The 22,223-nt window shown below is 43.3% G+C and overlaps 1 protein-coding gene across 1 annotated transcript; it reads right to left on the bottom strand.

Moving 5' to 3' along the window:
* Nucleotides 1–20,450: 20,450 nt before the first annotated feature.
* On the bottom strand, nt 20,451–22,223 carry LOC121005013 (E3 ubiquitin/ISG15 ligase TRIM25-like). The gene has a single exon (XM_040437504.1). It carries the CDS (start codon nt 22,220–22,222, stop codon nt 20,654–20,656), a length of 1,569 nt encoding a protein of 522 aa, XP_040293438.1. The 5' UTR covers nt 22,223; the 3' UTR covers nt 20,451–20,653.

Raw genomic sequence — 22,223 nt, 5'->3', positions numbered from 1 at the left:
ATGTTTGGATCATTTTGGGAATGACATTTAATTTTTTGGGGACGTTACAGGGCTTAGAAGTTTAGAAGCAAATCTTGAAATTTTGCTGAAATTTTCAAAAACCCACTTTTTGAGGACCAGTTCAGATCTGAAGTCACTTTGTGAGGCTTACATAATAGAAACCACCCAAAAAATGACCCCATTCTAGAAACTACACCCCTCAAGGTATTCAAAACTGGTTTTACAAACTTTGTTAACCCTTTAGGTGTTCCACAAGCGTTATTGGCAAATGGAGATGAAATTTGAGAATTAAAATTTTTTGGCAAATTTAAAATTTTTATCCATTTTTTCCAGTAATAAAGTAAGTGTTAACAGCCAAACAAAACTCTATATTTATTGCCCTGATTCTGTAGTTTGCAGAAACACACCATATGTGGCCGTAAACTACTGTACGGGCACACGGTAGGGCGTAGAGGGAAAGGTTTTTGGAAGGCAGATTTTGCTGGACTGGTTTATTTACACCCTGTACCATTTGAAGCCCCCCTGATGCACCCCTAGAGTAGAAACTCTATAAAAGTGACCCCATCTAAGAAACTACACCCCTCAAGGTATTCAAAACTGGTTTTACAAACTTTGTTAACCCTTTAGGTGTTCCACAAGAATTAATGGAAAATAGAGATAAAATTTTCACTTTTTTGGCAGATTTTCCATTTTAATAATTTTTTTTCCCAGTAACAAAGCAAGGGTTAACAGCCAAACAAAACTCAATATTTATGGCTCTGAATCTGTAGTTTACAGAAACACCCCATATGTGGTTGTAAACTGCTGTACGGGCACACGGCAGGGCGCAGAATTTGAAGCCCCCCTGATGCACCCCTAAAGTAGAAACTCCAAAAAAGTGACCCCATTTTATAAACCACGGGATAGGGTGGCAGTTTTGTTGGTACTATTTTAGGGTACCAGTACATATGATTTTTGGTTTCTCTATATTACACTTTTTGTGAGGCAAGGTAACAAGAAATAGCTGTTTTGGCAGCGTTTTAATTTTTTTGTTATTTACAACATTCATCTGACAGGTTAGATCATGTGGTATTTTTATAGAGCAGGTTGTCACAGACGCGACAATACCAAATATTTTTTTGGGTTGTTTGTTTCAGTTTTATATAACAAAGCATTTAAAAAAATAAAATAAATGATTCTTTAGTGTCTCCACATTCTGAAACCATTTTATTTATTTTTTGGGCGACGGTCTTGTGTAGGGGCTCATTTTTTTCGGGATGAGATGACGGTTTGGCACTATTTTGGAGTGCGTATGACTTTTTAAACGCTTGCTATTAGACTTTTTGTGATGCAAGGTGACAAAATATATATATTTTTTTACGGTATTCATCTGAGGGGTTAGGTCATGTGATATTTTTATAGAGCAGGTTATTACGGACGCGGCGATACCTAATATGTATACTTTTTTTTATTTATGTAAATTTTACACAATGATTTCATTTTTGAAGCAAAAAAAATCATGTTTTAGTGTCTCCATAGTCTGAGAGCCATAGTTTTTTCAGGGTAAGATTTTTGCGGGATGAGATGACGGTTTGATTGGCACTATTTTGGGGTGCGTATGACTTTTTGATCGCTTGCTATTACACTTTTTGTGATGTAAGGTGACAAAAAGGGCTTTGTTTTTTACACCTTTTTATTTTTTTTACGGTATTCACCTGAGGGGTTAGGTCATGTGATATTTTTATAGAGCAGGTTATTACAGACCTAATATGTATACTTTTTTAAAATGTATGTACATTTTTAAACAAAACAGCGATGACGGACTGCCGGACCCCTGCAGTGATCGGACGTGCACCACTCCGGTGCCCCCCCGATCATCCCGGCGTGCATGTACGGCGGAATGGATTCTGGCAATGCATCACCCGCCGTACATGTATGGCGATCTGCGCTAAGGGGTTAAAAGAAGAAAAACTGCTACAAGAGGACATAGTTTTAAATTAGAGGGGCAAAGGTTTAAAAGTAATATCAGGAATTATTACTTTACTGAGAGAGTAGTGGATGCATGGAATAGCCTTCCTGCAGAAGTGGTAGCTGCAAATACAGTGAAGGGGTTTAAGCATGCATGGGATAGGCATAAGGCCATCCTTCATATAAGATAGGGCCAGGGGCTATCCATAGTATTCAGTATATTGGGCAGACTAGATGGGCCAAATGGTTCTTATCTGCCGACACATTCTATGTTTCTATGTTAGGTGCCAGCTCCGCCTACAGGGTTAAAGCCTGAGCTTTGCTGGGATAGGAGGGGAAGAGAACCCCTCCCAGAAGCTGAGAGGAGTGGGGAGGAGCCAAGGAAAAGCCCAGGGAGGGGCTGAGAGGGGCGGGAGAGAGCGTGGCCTAGCAGGCCCAGAAGCCAGGTCCTCGATTTATGAGGCGGCCAGAAACGGAGCGCTGTCAGCGGGGCGAATCGCGGGAGTCCAGGAAAAACTAGGTGAGGAGGGCAGAGGGGGAGAAGCGACGCCCAGGAAGGGGCGGATCGGAGAAAATGGAGCACCTGGGAAAAATGTGGCGTAGTCCCGGCAGAAGCCGGGGACTAAAGTAGCGGGAAGGGAGCGGGGAAGGCCGAGGGGGGAGGGAAAAGAAAGGGCGGCCGGCAACAGAGTCCTTCCCTTCCAGAGAGAGAATTTCCTCCCTCCCTGGGAGAACAGGGGGGAAGAAGAGAGAAGGAGACCACCCAGGACCCCCGACTAAAGTGGATCCCACCCCCTGGCCACGAGAGGGGAACTAACCTGGGAAGCGGGGCAGGGACGCAGGGGAAAATACTCACCGCCCAACGTTTTTGCAGGGGGTGAAACTAAAGTGGTAATCCACGATGGAGCCCCATCCTGCACCAGGCCGAGACCTGCAGAAGGAAGAAAAAGGAATAAAACAATAAAAAGCAGCAAGACCTGCGAAAAAAAAGAGCAGGTCATGTCTGCCTCCTACGGACACTAGACTAAAACTGATTAGCCTAGTGGCTGTGGAGAGGGTACAGTCCACCAGGGCGGAGCCAACAATTTTCTTTTGCTAGTGGCAGCCGGGCATATACCCATGGTGCTGTGTCCCCCAATGCCATTAACGAGAAATAATTGTTTTATGACCTTTTAGTAATTTACATTTAAGGGTTATTTGACACAAAGTGAAAGTACCAGTCACACAGCTATAAAAACAGTTAACCCTTTTGTGACAGAACAGCTCAATATTTTTTTAATAAAGACCAATCGAAAAAATTATTTTTAGCCCAAAATGAGTAAAATGTAATCGTAAAAAAAAAAAATTGCCCCCAAAAGGTGTACATAGCCTTTAAAGTGGCCCTAGGGAAAATAAAATAATAAAAACGGCCACATGTTGTCCAAATTGACAGAAATTGGGCCACCACAGGTATAAGGGGCCTAGAAAACTGTAGTGCAGCACAAAATACGGCCCCAGCAGAACCAAATACCACAGTGCAGCACAAAATACCGCCCCAGCAGAACCAAATACCACAGTGCAGCACAAAATACCGCCCCAGCAGAACCAAAAACCACAGTGCAGCACAAAATACTGCCACTTGACCACAGTGGAAGAGTCATCAGAAGAAAACCTCTCCTGCGTCCTCACCACAAAATTCAGCGTCAGAACTTTGCAAAAGAACATCTTAACAAGCCGTGTGCTTTGGCAGAAACTGATATTGGCCCAGACGGATCGAATAGCCCTGATGCACACTATGTGCTCTCCGCATCCGTATTTCCGGAGCGCGGTGCCAAACTTCCGGGACGCGGCTCCGCAAAAAAATAGAACATGTCCTATTCTTGTCCGCAATTGCGGACAAGAATAGGCAGTTCTATGGGGGGTGCCGGCCGGGTGTATTGCGAATCCGCAATACACCACGGACGTGTGAATGGACCCTAAGGCTGGGTTCACATTTTTGCCATCCGTTTAATGTATACCAAAAATGTATGTGTTAGCAGTTGCCTCAGACTGATGCCGTACAGTGGCGTCCGTTCACCATACAGTTCCATTGTAAAAAAACGTATACGTTAACGTATTCATTTTTTACTGGGCTCTTCAGGATACAAAAACATGGAGTGCTGCACATTTGTATACATCAAACCCATAGGAAAAACGTGATGTCAACCCACTGGAGGTGGGGGGGGGGAGGTGACGTACTAAAATTTGCTGTGGGGCCCAGTCAGTTCTAGCTACATCACTGCACAGCTCCTTCTCTCCTCCAGGCCTGGCCCAGCGGTGACGTCATGACGTGTGTCTCACTGCTGCAGCGGGTCTGAGGAGATGAGCTGCGGTTAGTGAATGACAGGACCGCCAGCTCCCCTGCGCTCCAGCAATGATAGATATGTGAGGGGGCCTTACATAGGCGTGCGGACGGGGTGTGCCGGGTGTGCCTGTGCACACCCTAATCAAGCCGACTTACTTGAGGTTTACAATGTGCTGCACTGCAGGCAGCAGAGCAATACAGCTGATGCCTGAAATCTCCAATAACAGAGCTCTGTACATTACAGAGCTCTGTTATAAGGGAGGAGGCTGCTGATTGGCCAGTATCAGCTGGCTGCCCTGCCATTGGCTGATCCTCTCACACCCCCTCCTCTCGGGAGCTGAACACAGCAGCAGTAGCTTCCTTTTCAGTTATTATGAAGACAGGAAGCGCGCCGCCCCTGCTGCTGATGAAGTGCCAGGGACAGCATAGGAAGGGAGCCACCCCCATGTGACCAGGTGAAGTGTCCTGCAGGCTTCTAACTACTGCTGGGTGGGAGCTCCATGTGGAGCTTTATGAATTGAAAAACTAATAGCCAAGACAGAGGCTAAAAAAAAAACCTGCTTCTGACCCTTATGTTAAAACATAACTTTCATTTGATTGCTTTAACACCTAATGGAAAAAAAATCATGTTAAAAAGCTGCTGTTTCTCTAGATGACATTATAGTAGTGGTAATAGAGTCTCAGGGGTCTATAAAAGCAGCTACACTATTTGTACAGACCTTTGAGACTCTATTAACACTACTATCAGCATAAGGTCATCTAGAGAAAAAGCAGGTTTTTTAAAATCTTATTTTTTTTTTTCCGTTTAGGTGTTAGAGCAATCTAATGAAAGTTATGTTTTAACACCTAAAGGAAATTTTTTTTAAAAAAACCTACTGTTTCTTTAGATGACCTTATGTTGATAGTAGTGTTAATAGAGTCTCAAATGTTTGCAAAAATAGTGTAGCTGCTTTTATAGACCCTTGAGACTATTTCCACTACTATCAACATAAGGTCATCTAGAGAAACAGCAGCTTTTAAAAAAAAAAAAAAATTCCTTTAGGTGTTAGAGCAATCAAATGAAAGTTATGTTTTAACATGAGGGTCAGAAACAGGGTTTTGTTTAGCCTCTTGGTTATTAGTTTTTCTATGTAAGTTCTCTGGATCAATGAGAATTTTTCCCCCCGTATGGTTTATATATGGAGAGCAATGTCCAGTGATAACAGAGAGGACTATACTGTATATTGTACGGGATGGTGCAGGGGTTATACTGTATATTGTACGGGATGGTGCAGGGGTTATACTGTATTGTACGGGATGGTGCAGGGGTTATACTGTATTGTACGGGATGGTGCAGGGGTTATACTGTATTGTACGGGATGGTGCAGGGGTTATACTGTATTGTACGGGATGGTGCAGGGGTTATACTGTATTGTACGGGATGGTGCAGGGGTTATACTGTATTGTACAGGATGGCGCAGTGGTTATACTGTATTGTACGGGATGGCGCAGTGGTTTGTATGCTCTTTGATGTGACAATTATCTTAGGTTTTCCTATCGCCCACCTTTGATGGCGCTGTGCCCAGCTCTGAGCCGATCCCGCTCAGCAGCTGCCAAGGCTTAGAGGAAACACTGGTTCTGTCACCCCCGTGCTGCACTTTTTTGCCCCATAAGATGCATTTTTTCCTCCAAAAGTGGGGAGGAAATGCCCCTGCGTCTTATGGGGCGAATACTAATCAAGTTATTAGTACTAGAGGGCCAGGAAGCGCTATACTCACCTCTTCCTGGTCCTCATGCGCTCCACTGTGAAGGCTGCGCACAGTGTGAGGCCGCGCTGTGATCTCACACTGTGCGTGCCCACACAGCATACTGTACAAGAGGATTACCGAGCGCGAGCGGTGAGGAGCGGCAGCGTCCGGAGCAGGAAAGTGTTTGTTTATTTTATTTTATATGGGGCACGGGGGATTGATATGAGGCACTGGGGGCTGATATGAGGCACAGGGGCTCTTATCTGAGGTCTGATTGGGGGTCATTCACATTGGGGTCTGATCTGAGGTCTTATTGGGGTCTCATTGACATTGGGGGTCTGATTGGTGGTCTGACCTGAGGTGTAATGAATTTTTTTTTTCTTATTGTCCCTCTCTAAAAATGTTTAAAAATGATTTCTTCTCCCTTCATTATATTGATAGTGCAGGTCTGTATGTATACAGAGTGTATTTGTGTATATATATGTGTGTGTGTATGTGTATATAATATATATATATACATACATACACAGGTGCGTGCGCTGCGTCTGTGTTTGTGCTTTAGGGTGCACACCCTAATGCAATAGGCTGCGCACGCCTATGGGGCCTTACACAGTATAATGACCCCCAGTGCCCCCCATTTAGTATAATGATCCCCAATGACCTTTCATTCAGTATAATGACCCCCAGAGCCCCCATTCAATATGACGCCCAGTGACCACCATACAGTATAATGGCCCCCTCCAGACAGTATAACCCCCAGTGTGGGGGCCACTGGGGGGTCATTATTCTGAATGGGGGGCCGACTGGGGGTCATTATTCTGAATAGAGGGCCTCTATTCATTATACTGTGTGTGGGGCCACTATACTTGGGGGGGGGGGGGGGTCATTATACTGTATAGGGGCCAGTAGGGGTCATTATACCGTGTGGGAGCCACAGGGGGACATGTAAATGTAGAAATATGCCAAGGGCCCACATAAACCTGGATCCGGCCCTGTATGGGATATCCTATGTTAGGCATGCTCAACCTGCGGCCCTCCAGCTGTTGCAAAACTACAGCTTCCAGCAGGGCATTGTGGGAGTTGTAGTTTTAAAACAGCTGGAGGGCCGCAGGTTGAGCATCCCTGTTCTATGTTATATGAGTGATCCAGAAACCTCTCTGCTGGGAATTATCCATATTGTGGAGGAATTTGGTCTAGAGCTCAGTTAGGGTAGGACCGTCCTCCTTCCGTTGGATAGGAAAAATACGTACCTGGGATTTTACTTTCCTTGAGTCCGGAGGCAGCACACCATGGGGTTAACCCGACCTCATTAGCTCCTTGGACCGCCCACCTAGTCAAACAATCAGAGATTAGTTAGTCGGTACCTATATAGCAGGCCATCTAGGTGCACCTCCTTGTGTTTTTAAAAAATAGATTCAGACAAAAAATTCATGCTAGGAAAATATCTTTTTTTGGGAGGGTATATATGTGCTGCCTCCGGACTCAAGGAAAGTAAAATCCCAGGTACGTATTTTTCCTTTCCCTCTTCGTCCTCCGGCAGCACACCATGGGATTTTTATAGATCACAAAGGGGGGGGGATCAATCTGCAAGGCTGCATTTAACACTCCAGTGCCGAAGGCTGAGCTTTTAGCGTTGATGTCCAGCCGATAGTGCTTGACAAAGGTGAGAGATTTGGACCAGGACGCAGCGTTACAGATGTCTTGGATAGAGACTTGCGCTTGTTCCGCCCAGGAGACCGCGGTAGCTCTTGTTGAATGTGCTCTTAGAGGGAATGGAGAAGAGAGACCTTCTAATTCGTATGATTCTATAATCGTAGACTTTATCCATCTAGCCAGGGTGTCTTTAGATGGTTGATGACCCTTCCTTAATCCTGAAAATGACACAAATAGGCTTTCTGCATTTCTGAAATCTGCCATTCTTTCCAAATAGATTTAAATTGCTCTTTTAACGTCTAGAGTATGCAAGAGCTCTTCCTGTTCGTTAGCAGGGTCAGGAATAAACGCAGGTAGGAAAGCTTCTCTATTCATATTCGTCTTGGTACCACGGGCGAATCTAAGTCCCCCTCGGTCACGAGGGGAATATAGAGACAAAAAGAGAGAGGGGTGGGGGGCGCACAATAGGGTAGTACGTTCAACACAAACTAAATTGTTTGACAAATAGAGGTGCTCACCTTTAGGGGTTGTGCAAGTATAGACACAACTCTATTGTAGATATGTAGGTAGTTTATAGACCTTTAGGATCCGTGAGTGCAGCCGCAGAAGGAATGTCTTTGGGATCGGATGCCCAATCCGCCAAAGGATGCTTGCAGTAGAAGAAAATTCTGATCAGGCGCAAAATCACTGGTTCCAATAAGTCTCTGTTGGTGAATCTTCTTTATTTACATAATAAGTAATTATGCATAGAACAACGCGTTTCGGGGCTCAAACTGTCCCCTTCATCAGGTTAGCATATGGTCACAATATCTAGTGGTAGTTATGGGTTTATATAAACAGAAAAAACCGCCAAAAAACGGGTTACCTGGGAGCTGCCCACAGCTGGGAGGGGCTAGCCCCAGGTATACAATCAAATATTCCATCAGCATATCAAAATATCAAATAGACAGTAAATATATCCTTAGCTAATGCGAATAGCCGATTGGTGAAATGATACTAGTATTATGAGTGATTTTTAGAGACTAAATGCATAAATACATAAGATCTGGCCAGCAGACTGGAGTCACATGACCGCTACACTGCGATCATGTGATGTGGGCAGGCCGGCTGCTATGTGCGGTGAGCGTCCGGCGTGTGTGCTCAATACCTCTGTGTTACTGATGTGAGCCGCCCGGTCATGTGATCGCTGGACTTGCGGTCACATGGCTGGTTTCCATGGCAGCAAAGACGCTGGTGAGCGCTTCAACATAGCGCAGTGCCTGGGAGACCATCGGACACAGCGCAATAGGGTCATGAGGGATCCATATATAAAAAGATTGATGGCTACATTATATCTAGAAGTATGCTATCACATGGATAAAAGTGCATATGGTGCGATCAGTCTGGCACTGATTAAGACAGTTAATTCAATAAATAAATAAACTAATAGAAAATATATATAAAGATATGAAATATAAATAAATAAATAAATAAACATATGCAGCTAGATTGCTTCTGGAAATATATGTACCATGTCATACACATAGTACACACCCCTTCCTGCGTCTGATGAATAAAACATCTTGTATATATATGATCAAATAAAAATACATACAGAGTATACATGTAAAACAATATCTATATATAAAAATATATATTTAAAAATATATATTTAAAAATATATATTTAAAAGAGACCTATATCCATATATGTGTCCATAAAAAGTGGTGATATTGCAATAGATATGGGGTTAAAATATCAGCGATAGGTAAAAATAATTGCGTAAAACATGGGGGGGGGGGGAAGGTATACATAAATATTAATTGCTATTACACCTAAGCTTTTATAAATTGATCTCAAATGCTTCGTTAAGGCCATAGGGACTCAAACTATTCAATTTAAAAATCCAGTACATTTCCCTGCGTCTAATGTACTGAGTGTCTTTATATAGGTGACTTGGAATTTGTTCGATAGGGGTTACCTCAAAACCGGTTGAACTACCCTCATGGTGTTCTGCCGCGTGTCTTGATACACTGTGTTTCCAGTATTTTTTCTTGATATTAGATCTGTGTTTATTTAATCTGTTACGCAGTGTTTGAATCGTGCGCCCCACATACTGCAGGCGGCATGGGCATTCCAAAAGATATATTACGTGGTTAGATTCACAATTCAGATTACTCATGATGGGGAATGACTCCCCACTAGCTCGGCTATAAAAAGTGGATTTTTGGCATATGCTGGAACAGCATAGACATCTTTTATGTCCACATCTAGAACTGCCTTTCGGGACAGTGGTGTCATAATTTTCAGTGTGATATATAACTGGATTGAGTTTACTGGGGGCAAGAATATTTTTGAGGGTGCGGGCTCTCTTATACGTGAGTTTCGGAAGCTCAGGAATAATTTGATTTAAAACGGGATCCCTTTTCAAAATATGCCAGTGTTTTTCCAGAACGGCTTTTATTGACAGATGGTTTTGGTTGTAAGTGGTAATGAAATTACAACTATATCTCTCAATACTATTATCTTTCTTCTGTTTGGGGGCTGGAATCAGACATTCGTCTTGAGTCAATCCCGCGGCCTTAGCTCTTGCTCCAACAATGATATTGGTTGGATAGCCTTTTTGGCTAAACTTGGAGGCCAGGGCATCACATTGTTTGTTGAAATCATCTCCGCGAGTACAATTTCGTCTTAGTCGTTTAAATTGACTGAAGGGGATGTTCATCTTCCATTTTCTATAGTGTGTGCTCTTGAAGTCTAGATAGCTGTTACTATCAACTTTTTTAAAAAAGGTCCGCGTATTTATTCTGCTGTCCTGGATGAAAATTTCTAGATCCAGAAACTCAATCTTTTTATTATCGTATGTGCCAGTGAAGGAGATTCCCCAATCATTGGTATTAAGATGTGAAATAAAACTGTCGATAGATGCTGGGTCCCCATTCCAAATGAAAATCAGGTCGTCAATATATCTACGGAAAAACACGATGTTGTTGTTGGCCCAGAAGCTTGAGTGATATATGAACCTCTCCTCGAACTCCCCCATAAATAGATTCGCAAAACTGGGCGCAAAACGTGTCCCCATTGCGGTCCCACGTATTTGTTTGTATATATCGTTTTGGAATGTGAATACGTTGTGCGTGAGTATAAATTCAATACCCCTCATGATAAACGCTTTTTGTGTAGTCGGCATTTCTAGATCTTTATCTAAAAAACTTGATGTGCACTTCATGCCCAAAGTGTGAGAAATGTTCGAGTATAATGCCGAAACGTCCAGGGTCACCCAGTGGTAGCCATCCAACCACTTGATCTCTTTAAGCAGAGTAATCAAGGAAGCAGAATCTTTCAGATGGGATTTCAGATTGAGAACATGTTTTTGTAAGTAAATGTCGATATAGTGTGACAAATTCCGAGTGAGGGAGGAGACTCCCGATATTATAGGTCTACCCGGCGGGTTCTGGATATCCTTGTGGATCTTAGGGAGGTGGTAAAATATTGCTGGTGCAGACTCTTTCACCATAATATACTCCCTTTCTTTCTTATTTAGGCAGGGATCTGCGGATTTGATTAATATCTCAAATTCTTCTTTGTCTCTTTCAGACGGATCACAATTCAGGGGTATATAGTATTTTTCATTAGATAAGATATTCAGAGCTTCTCTCACATAGTCTTCACGATTCTGGATGACAATGCCCCCCCCTTTATCAGCGTTTCTGATAACTAGATTTGTATCTGATTGTAACTTCTTAAGGGCTATTTTCTCTGATGGTTTCATGTTTTGCTTCATTTCTGATCTACGGTTGATGTCCCTAAAATCATTAGAAACCACAGAATAAAAGGTATCTAGGAAATTCCCTTTGTGATGGATGGGATAGAACGTGGATGGTGGTTTTAGACCAGAGGGTATGGTCAGAACCTGAGTCATGTCGAGTGATGTGGTGTTTGGCTCTGGTGTTGGCCCAGTATTAGAATTTTCTTTAATTTTAAAGTGTCTTTTTAGGGTGAGTTTCTTTATATACTTGTTCAGATCGAGGAAGAGATCAAATTCTTTGATCTTACTGGTGGGACAAAAAGAGAGTCCTTTGGATAACACTGCAACCTCATTTGATGTCAAAACATGACTAGACAGGTTAAAAATACCATGGGAGAGGGGAGATGTGTCTGATTTGGGGGTTAGTATTGACTTCGAGGGGTGGGAATTTTCCTTTTTGCTTTTACCTGCTCTACAGCCTCTCCTTGTTTTTTTCTTTTTACAGATTTGTGGCCTAGTGGGTGAAAAAAATTGGCTATATTGCTGGTTTTCGGACTTTTTGGAATGGAATAAACGGCTGGGGGGTGGATAAGGGGAGGGAGGTCTAAAAAAGATACCATGGATGTGAAAGGACCAACTGTGAATGGTTCTATAACCGGTAAACCATTAAGATTATCAGAGTCGATATTGCCGGGACTGATAGAATGTGTACTGACAGGTGAATTGCTGTCAGTTTGCAATACGCCCAATTTAGGGGTTGATGGTGGGGAAGTGCTCACATGGATAGTAAGGAGAGAGTCAATCTCCAAGTCAGAACAGACTGAAGGAGTAGGGGAGCTAGATGAAACTGAGGGATGTGGTTCAGGATGGATAGAAAATTCAGTAGGCGGCAAATTGAGTGGGCCACATGTATTGAGTATTTCAGTGGAAAAAATTGAAGACGGAGAGGTAAGTGTAAGTGTAGTGATAGTAGTAGGAGGAGCCAGTACTCCACCAGGAGTCTAGAGTATGCAAGAGCTCTTCCTGTTCGTTAGCAGGGTCAGGAATAAACGCAGGTAGGAAAGCTTCTCTATTCATATTGTCTGAGGAAGCAATTTTCGGTATAAAGGAGGGCATAGTACGCAACAATACACCATCAGGCAGGAATCTTAGATAAGGATGTCTTGAGGATAAGGCTTGTAGCTCTCCTAGGCGCTTTGCTGAGGTGATAGCCACCAGAAACAGAACCTTGTATGACAACCATTTAAGATCAGTATCTTGAAGGGGTTCAAAAGGCGGAGTCAACAACTTCCTAAGGACCAGGGAGAGATCCCAGACGGGAACAGGTTCTCTTAAGGTTGGCTTCAGTTTCTTTATGGCTTTGAAGAACCTGGATATGAGAGGGTGATTAAGAAATTTATTCTCTGTCATCACATTGATCGCCGTCATGTGAGCCTTCAAAGTGTTGGGCTTGAATCCCTTCTGGAAACCTTCTTGGAGGAATTGTAAAACGGACTTGACTGTAACCTCTGGATAGTTAGACTTTGTTGACCAGGTCACAAATTTTTTCCAGATCCTTGCATATTTCTTATTAGTGGAATCCTTGCTTGAGCACAGTAGGATAGAAATTACTGATTCTGTAAGACCTTCCTGTTCTAGTCTGGTTCTCTCAGTCTCCAGGCCGTAAGGTGTAGCCTGTCCAGATGTTGATGGTACAGGCCGTTCTGAAGCAGTAAGTTGGGAACCATCGGTAGCTTCCAGTATTCTCTCTTCGACATCTGAAGGAGGAGAGGGAACCAGGACCTTCTGGGCCAGAATGGGGCTATTAGGATGGCTTGGGGTCTCTCCAGCATGATCTTCCTTAGAACCCTCAGAATGAGAGGAACAGGTGGGAAGAGATAGACAAATAGGTGCTTCCAACTGATGGAGAACGCATCTACTACTGTGGGCCGATCCATCCTGTTTAGGGAGCAGTAGTTGGTCAGTTTCCTGTTTTCCTTGGATGCCATGAGATCCCAATCCGGACAACCCCATTTGTTTACAACTTGCTGGAAAATAACAGGATTCAATTCCCATTCTGACTGACTGATCTTCTTCCGACTCAGGAGATCCGCTTGAGTATTCAAGCAACATTTTATATGCGATGCTCTTAATTCTGAGAGATGCCCTTCTGCCCAAAAGAATATCTCCTTGCATAGATTCAGGAGTGCAGTATTCCTTGTACCTCCTTGCTTGTTAAGGTAAAACACTGCTGGAAGATTGTCTGAACGGATCATCACATATTTTCCTTTGATAAATGCCTGGAAGTGGAGCAGGGCTAAAAATATTGCTTTCAGCTCTCTGTAATTTGAAGAGCGCTTCTTCTGATGCGTCGACCATTCCCCTTGGATCCATTTGTCCTGAAGGTGTGCTCCCCAACCACTGCTGGAGGCATCCGTAGTGATTTCCACTGGAGCTCTGAATTGAAATATCTTCCCCCGGGAGAGGTTTCTGGACGAAAGCCACCACTTTAGGCTCTGTAAAGTTGAGGTTCTCATGTTCACTCTCGCCTCCAGATTGTGCCGAGTGTGATGCCAGGTTCTCAACATATCCTGCTGAAGATCTCTGGCGTGTATCAAGGCCCATGGCACCGCATCTAATGTTGCTGTCATATGGCCTAAGGTTTTCATAACCCTGCGGACAGTGGGAGAACGTAGGGTCATTAGGGTCTTTATTTCTTTCTTCAAGACCTCTATTCTTGTTGGCGTTAGGTATAGCATCATGGATTCTGTATTTATTAGGAGACCCAGGAACTTCTTGGAAGTAGAGGGAATGATGTCCGACTTCTTCCAGTTTATTAAGAAGCCCAGGGATTGAAGAAGTTCTATTGCTGTCTTGAGATGGACTTGCAGGATGCCTCTGGAATCTGCTGCAATAAGCCAATCGTCCAGGTAGGGAAAGACGTGGATTCCCTGGAGGCGCAGTTTTGCTGCTATGACGACCGCCATCTTCGTAAACACTCTCGGTGCAGAACACAGACCAAAAGGAAGTGCCTTGAACTGATAGTGAAGGGTTCTTCCCTTGACCTGGATTGCCACCCTCAGGAATCTCCTTGCTGAACTCTTTATAGGTATATGGAGGTATGCGTCCTTGAGATCCAGGGACCCCAGGAACTGATTCTGTTTGAGTACTGCTGTGATGGACCTTATTGTTTCCATCTTGAAGTGGATCTTTTTCATGTGGTGGTTCAGGTATCTTAGGTCTATAATCAACCTGTTTCCTCCGTCTGATTTGGGGACAGCGAAAATTCTGGAGTATACACCTTCCCCTTTTTGAGAGTAAGGTACTGGTTCCAGAGCACCCTTTTCCAGGAACTCTTGCAGAAGATGGAAGAGAAGCTGATTCCTTTCGTTTAAGACGAATCGATCTCGAGGAGACCGGTAGAATTCTAAATCGTATCCCTCCTTTACTATCTGGAGAGACCAGATGTCTGACGTTATTCAAATAATATTGGAGATATGGCACTCAATATCTGGAAAATTTTTGCTCAAAACAAGTCACTTTATTGGTGCAATAAAATATTTAAAATGTCATACAAAGTACGTAATTTGTGCAGAATTTAAATAACATAATAATAAAAAGTCACAATCGACAATATAAAAAAATCACTTATAGTGTATATATAAACACACATCAGACAGCAAATGGGTACTTGTCTGTAATCTGATTGAATAGGTCCAGAAGGTTAAATTCTCAACACTAGAGCACTGAATGTGTTATTGCTCAATAGTTTTCAATGAGAAATGTCACCATTGATTCGGTATATATCACCGATTATCATTATTATAGTGCAGTCGCAGGATTTTCTGATTTAATAATAGGAGTTATTCCGAATATATATATATATCACAGTTCATGGAACTTATCGGATTAAAGTTCAGAAGATGTTAGCTCTAGGTGGCGTCCCACCTTTTGTTTCAAGCTATTTAAATCCCTTACCTCCACTTCTCAATGCGGTTTTTTCAATCACCGTTTCCTCAGCGTCCCAAATATTCGATTTCTCCTTACTTGTAAATCAGAATGTCTCACTCTGAGGAGTTTTTGAACTTGATATAGGACGAGTTTATCACTTAGGAGGTTATTGGTAAGGGAGGTGTAGCTGTAGATCTCCTTGCGTACGCCAAAAATGGTGGTAATGTGGGGTCCAGGTTCCTCCCAGACGCGTTTCGAAGTCCCAAGGGGTGCTGACTTCTTCCTCAGTCAGCACCCCTTGGGACTTCGAAACGCGTCTGGGAGGAACCTGGACCCCACATTACCACCATTTTTGGCGTACGCAAGGAGATCTACAGCTACACCTCCCTTACCAATAACCTCCTAAGTGATAAACTCGTCCTATATCAAGTTCAAAAACTCCTCAGAGTGAGACATTCTGATTTACAAGTAAGGAGAAATCGAATATTTGGGACGCTGAGGAAACGGTGATTGAAAAAACCGCATTGAGAAGTGGAGGTAAGGGATTTAAATAGCTTGAAACAAAAGGTGGGACGCCACCTAGAGCTAACATCTTCTGAACTTTAATCCGATAAGTTCCATGAACTGTGATATATATATATTCTGAATAACTCCTATTATTAAATCAGAAAATCCTGCGACTGCACTATAATAATGATAATCGGTGATATATACCGAATCAATGGTGACATTTCTCATTGAAAACTATTGAGCAATAACACATTCAGTGCTCTAGTGTTGAGAATTTAACCTTCTGGACCTATTCAATCAGATTACAGACAAGTACCCATTTGCTGTCTGATGTGTGTTTATATATACACTATAAGTGATTTTTTATATTGTCGATTGTGACTTTTTATTATTATGTTATTTAAATTCTGCACAAATTACGTACTTTGTATGACATTTTAAATATTTTATTGCACCAATAAAGTGACTTGTTTTGAGCAAAAATTTTCCAGATATTGAGTGCCATATCTCCAATATTATTTGAAATTCTTTACTTTCTGGTGTTTGGAGTTTACACCTAGATATTGAGCACCTCTCCACCCTACGGAGCAGTAGAGCCACTCCATTTTTGTTAAGTCTGACGTTATTCGTCTCCATTCTGAATAGAAATGGGACAATCGGCCTCCTACTTGACTTTTGGCGTCAGAATTCGGTTTTGGACTGTTTGGAGTCTTCAGATTTTTTCTTATAACCCTCTGTGTTAGGCCTATTGCTTGATCTTCCCCTCTGGGGACGTCCTCTGAAGCTGGATCTTCTATAATCCTGGCCCTTGTAGGGACGAAAAAACTTTGTTTTTTCTCTCCTTTTAACTTGAGGGAAGTTGAGGACCTTCTCTTCAGTATTGGACTCCAATAGTTTGTCTAAATGGGAGCCAAATAGCTTGCCGGGCTCGAAGGGCAAGGAACACAAGTTGCTCTTAGATGCCGGATCACCCGACCACAACTTCAGCCATGTGGCTCTTCTTACAGAGTTGGCCAGGGCCATATTCTTTGCCGTCAATCTCAAGGAGTCAACAGGGAAGTCACATAAGAATTCCGCCGCCAACTTTAGAGTCGGTAATTGTTGGAGCAATTCGTCTCTAGAAACTCCATCCTCTATGTCCCGTCCTAGATGACTCAGCCAAACACGCAGCGCACGTGCCACAGGGACAGTGGCCATAGCTGCTTTGTTCAGGGAGGCCATATATGTATGAAGCCTCTTCAGGAGGCCATCCGCCTTCTTATCCATGGGGTCTTTTAGTAAAGACGAGTCATCGCTGGGAAAGAAGGACTTCTTCGCAAGCCTTGTAACGGAAGGATCTACTCTAGCAGGGGCCTCCCAGCTTGTGGATTCAGCCGGATCAGTCTTATATGCAGCCCTGAATCTGGATCCCAGATTGATCTTTCCGATAGGCTGTTCCCATTCCTTGTGCATGATAGAGTTCAGCACAGGGTGGCTGGGAAAAACCGTAGCCTTCTTTTTAGGGAAGTAGAACAGGTTCTCCTCATTCTGCTCAGAGGGTTTCTCTTTCCTAGACTCCATAATGTTTTTGACCTCTTTAATTAGGAGGTTAGCGTCATTTTTATTAAATAAGAAGTTGTCTTCCAAAACCGGCAACTCTGTATCCGATTCTGAAGATACTTCTCCCTCAGACCGGGAAGATTGATCAGATGAAGCAGGAGAGACATAACGCTTTGTCTTCTGGGTTTTCTTACTGGACTTTTCTAAAAAGGCCTTCAGTAAGGACATCAGCTTTTTGGTATCCGAATCCGATACTTCATCAGAATGAGAACAGTTCTTGCAAATGTTAGACACCGCATCCTCAGGGAGCGGCTGAACACAAGAAATGCATAAAACCTGCTTCTTAGGTTTTTTAGCGGACCTTAAAGGGGAGCTCTCCACGCAGTCAACACACACATCCTCCAAGCTTTTATCAGGAAGGGGTTGTTCACAAGCACGGCAGAGCCTGTGTCTGGTCTTCCTGGACCTCTTACTGCTGGAGCTGGACATCTGCAAAAAAGAAATAAAATACAGTCTTTAAATTTGCAGGGGGAGAAGGCTGCCTGACACAGGACAGGCAATTTACCTTAAAACGCAAAAAGCTCGGCTGCCAGGCACAAGGGCAGTGAGCTAGAGGTTTACCTGGTTTAAATATTTCAAATTTGGCGCCCAAACCGGAACTTCCTGTGACGTCAGACGCCCAGCGTCTGCGTTCCACATGGTGCGTTCCACCGCACCGGAAGTTAGGGACAAGACTTCCGGTCCCACGTTACTGCCGGGGCGCCTCTGTAATGGGAACATACATGGCGCCAGGGAACATACATGGCGCCAGGGAACATACATGGCGCACAGAAAAAACTTCCACCGGGTGGGCAAAGTCCAACTGGCCGTCAGAATGCCGGCCGATTTGCTGAGGACAAAGAAAAAACACAAGGAGGTGCACCTAGATGGCCTGCTATATAGGTACCGACTAACTAATCTCTGATTGTTTGACTAGGTGGGCGGTCCAAGGAGCTAATGAGGTCGGGTTAACCCCATGGTGTGCTGCCGGAGGACGAAGAGGGAAAGGGTACATCTGCCAGTAGAGATAGGGATACGTTTTGAGTACATCTGAATCATTCAGGTATCTGCGAACATACACAATTATATTCGCCTTAATTTGATGCCTTTAATCTCAAAGTTGAGAGGGAAAACCTCAATGTGGCTAAAGATACCATTGTCGCAAGCGGATGGAACAGCCCTTACCAAGATGGTGGTTTTGCCGCAGTTTTTCTATGTTTTACGAGCCAGTCCGCTGTGGAGTGAGGATCGGTTATTCATACTTATGGAGGGCAGGAAGGTTTTGGCACTTCCTGTCACTTGGACTAATGTCAGCCTCGCCATAGTATGAAATGGGTGATAACAGCGAACAATAGAGCACTCCACTGTATAGGAAATGAAAAGGCAGACTACAGGACTGATCATGTACTGTCCCTTTAAGAATAAAGTATTGGTGATGCAATCGGGCATTTTTTTTCCACACAATTTTTATTGATATACCACATGCATACATGAAACCTTCACCTGTGAATATATATATATAATGTGATTTGTATCTGTAGCTCTTTACTACATTTTGTTGCACAGAATTATAAAGATATACTTAAACAATGATCAGATGCCGCCCCACTCCTGCCCCCAGGATCTGTCTAGAATTGCAATATTCAAGTAAATGAAGTTAGACTGCACTACCAGACATGACCTGTGGGCAAGAGTGGCGCTGTCTCTAGGATTAGATTTAGAAAAAGATAAAAAGCATCCTTTTAACCACATGCCACCCCTTTAAGATAACCTATCTTTACACGTCTGACTCTTGGCAGAGATCTGAGGTTCTGGAAACATTACTCGTTATACAAAATACGTTGATTAACCCCGCAATGACCAGGCCTATTTAGGCCTTACTGAAGCAGTACATTTTTTTTAGTGGCATGGCTGTGGGAGACATTTGTAGGTGCTGTGGGAAATATCTTATGAAATATTGTGTAATTTATGGTTAAAATGTATATCTAAAAATGTTAAAATGCAGATAAAAACAAAAGCAATTTGTCATAGTTTTTTCTTAGTGTTTGCTTTTGCCTCTGAATAGCCTGTTAAAGTGGTTCTTCAGGTTATTACACTCACACAGCTACCTAATAAGTGTGAGGTTTTTTTGTAATGTTTGAGCAAAAAAAGTGTTATTGTTTTTTTTTACTGGAATGTTTTTGTTTTTTTTCCCCGTAAATTTTACTGACCTTTTTTTTACATTTTTTTTTCAATTAAATTAGTAAATAGATCTCTGTTACCTCATTAAAATGCATCTGTCATCAGGCTATGCTTCCCACTTTAAGGCCCCATTCTCACACTGGATTCTGCATTAGCAAAATACGTTGCATATTCAATGGCAGAAGCAGCTGCGGACGGTCTCGCAGTTTGGTTGGTCCTATTGAATGGAGATAACCAGCGAACAGATTCCACAGCCAAAAAAAGGACACGTCCTTTCATGGCGTGGTCACATCTTTAAACCGGCAGATGCACGAATGGCAGCACAACCTGTAACTGAAAACAATGGGAGGCAGAATCCGAGCCAAAATGGGAGCGTGAAAAGACGCCATGCAAATGGAGCCTAAGCATGGTACAACAGAGGGAGAGGCATCATCCATTTTGCAGCCATTTTTAACGGCCGTTAAAAAAAAAGATTGGATGAATTTCATTGGCTTTTATTTTTTTAAACCCCAACCCCTGCAGTGCCTTAGTATATATAATGCCTTATGCACTCTCTATTCCCCTGTGTGTGTGTGTGTGTGTGTGTGTGTGTATATATATATAATGCCCCCACACAGTGCCCAATGGATCCTCGTGTCGCCCCCGGTAGTGCCGACAAATAAAATAAAAAATAACTCACAACTTGCACGCGCATGAAAACTAGTTCCGTATTGGAGGCAGCAGGACCTGATGTCACATGATCATGTTAGGAGCATCAGGTTCTGCTGCCTCCAGTGCAGAGCAGGTGTTCCTGAGCGTGCCGGTGGTGAGGTATTATTATTTTTTTTTTCACAGTGTACCCATTGATAGCCATTAAACTGAGCCCATTAGTTTCAATGGGGTCCATCTGGTCGTCAAAACGGCCAAATAGGACATCTATTAAAAGAAACGCAATGTGAATAGCCCCATAGAATAGAACAGTGCAGTGTGCTGTGTCATTCTACACAAAAAAAGACCAGCTCAACGGAGGACACTCTTTGCCCTCCAGCAGGTGAACAGAAGCCTAAGAAAAGAAACCGCAATCAACACTAATAAACCTTAGCTCTGGATTCGAACCCAAGCATTGCAGACATAGAAAGCAGCATGAAGGGGCTCCCTGAAATTGGCCTTGACGACGTGCAGGAGTTTGATGGGGTCCCTTAGCTCAAAGAAGGACAGCTGGCCGGCCTCGTAATCCAGATACAGTCTGAATCTGTGACAGGGAGATTTTTGATTGATCAGAACTTCATGGGCGTTGTGCAGCACTGAATACTGGTTATTATTATGAATCTTTGACAAACACCAGGACTTGTTGTTGTAGCCAATATCAGCTATATCCCCACATTTGGGCATGCTGGGGTAGCAAACACCTAAACTCCATGTTCCCGATTTACTGGTTTCCACTTCCCAGCAATGTCGTCCTGAGTTAAATGTCTGGGTGCTCAAGACCTGACAACGTTGCAGATTCTTCCGCACTCCCGGTTGTTTTATTTGGGACCAAGAAGCTAGTTTCAAGTCGTCAGAGATCTCCACGTTAATTCCAGACGTTCTTACGTCCAGTAATAAGTCCGTTTCTTCATGGCCAAAGATCCGCTTCCTAGCACAAGTCATGACATCCATGAACCCTTTGCACAACATCTCTGAGATCTGAACTACATCCAGATCATCTGCAGCATGGAGCTCCTTACTCTCCACTAATATGGGTTCCTCTCTGACAACAAAAAAGTCCTCTTGGCCTGATTGTGATTCTTGAAGGATTGACCATGGATCAGTCATGCGACACAGCTCCTCGAGGTGGCCTATTTTGCTGCACATTTCATCCTTCTTTATTTCCATTTCATGGATTAGATCAGAAAGGAGTGACACATGATCATCCTGGCTGGAGATATGACTCAAGACTTTCTTTTCCAGATCATCCAGCATTCTTCTGATGCTTCGGAACAAGTCAGTGACTCTTTCTGATTCTCCGGCTGTTTTCTTGTGCAACCCATGTTGCTGTTCCTTTAAGCGAGAAAGTTTTTCATCAGTGATTTCTCTGCTTTGGATAATTTCTTTCAGAGCATTTCCTAGTTTCTCCTTCTTCTTCTCGGCGGCCTCATTTAGTGGCTCCACCTGATGTCCAATATGATCCCCAGCCAAGCGGCAGTGGAGACAGATACAAGTAGCATCCATTGAGCAATAGTATTGAAGGATCTTATTATGGGTGGTACATCTTTTGCTCTCCAGGAACACAGGGGGATCTGTAAGGACGTGTACCTCTGACTTGTTGTGGACTCTCAAGTGACTATCACACAAGGAAGCTTCACAATGCAGACAGGATTTCACGGCAGGTGTTGTAGCATGAATGCAATAAGTGCAGGATAATCCATCTCTCTCTAGCTCTGAGCGTGTAGACCGGAACTGCTTGGCTATGTTAGATAGGGCTACATTTCGGTGCAGTGGAGGACGCTCCGGAAACTCTGCTCGGCAGTCAGGACAGGTATAAGCTCCAGACCCCTCAAAGGTATCCAGCACATTCTCTATACACACTCGGCAGAAGTTGTGTCCACATCTCAGCGTTACAGGTTCTTCGTATACGTTCAGACAGATGGAGCAAATTAGCTCATCTCCGAGATCTGCACTCGCCATG

The sequence above is a fragment of the Bufo bufo genome, chromosome 6, assembly GCF_905171765.1.
Source record: "Bufo bufo chromosome 6, aBufBuf1.1, whole genome shotgun sequence".
Lineage (NCBI taxonomy): Eukaryota > Metazoa > Chordata > Amphibia > Anura > Bufonidae > Bufo > Bufo bufo.
This window is presented reverse-complemented; position numbering and strand designations above follow the sequence as displayed.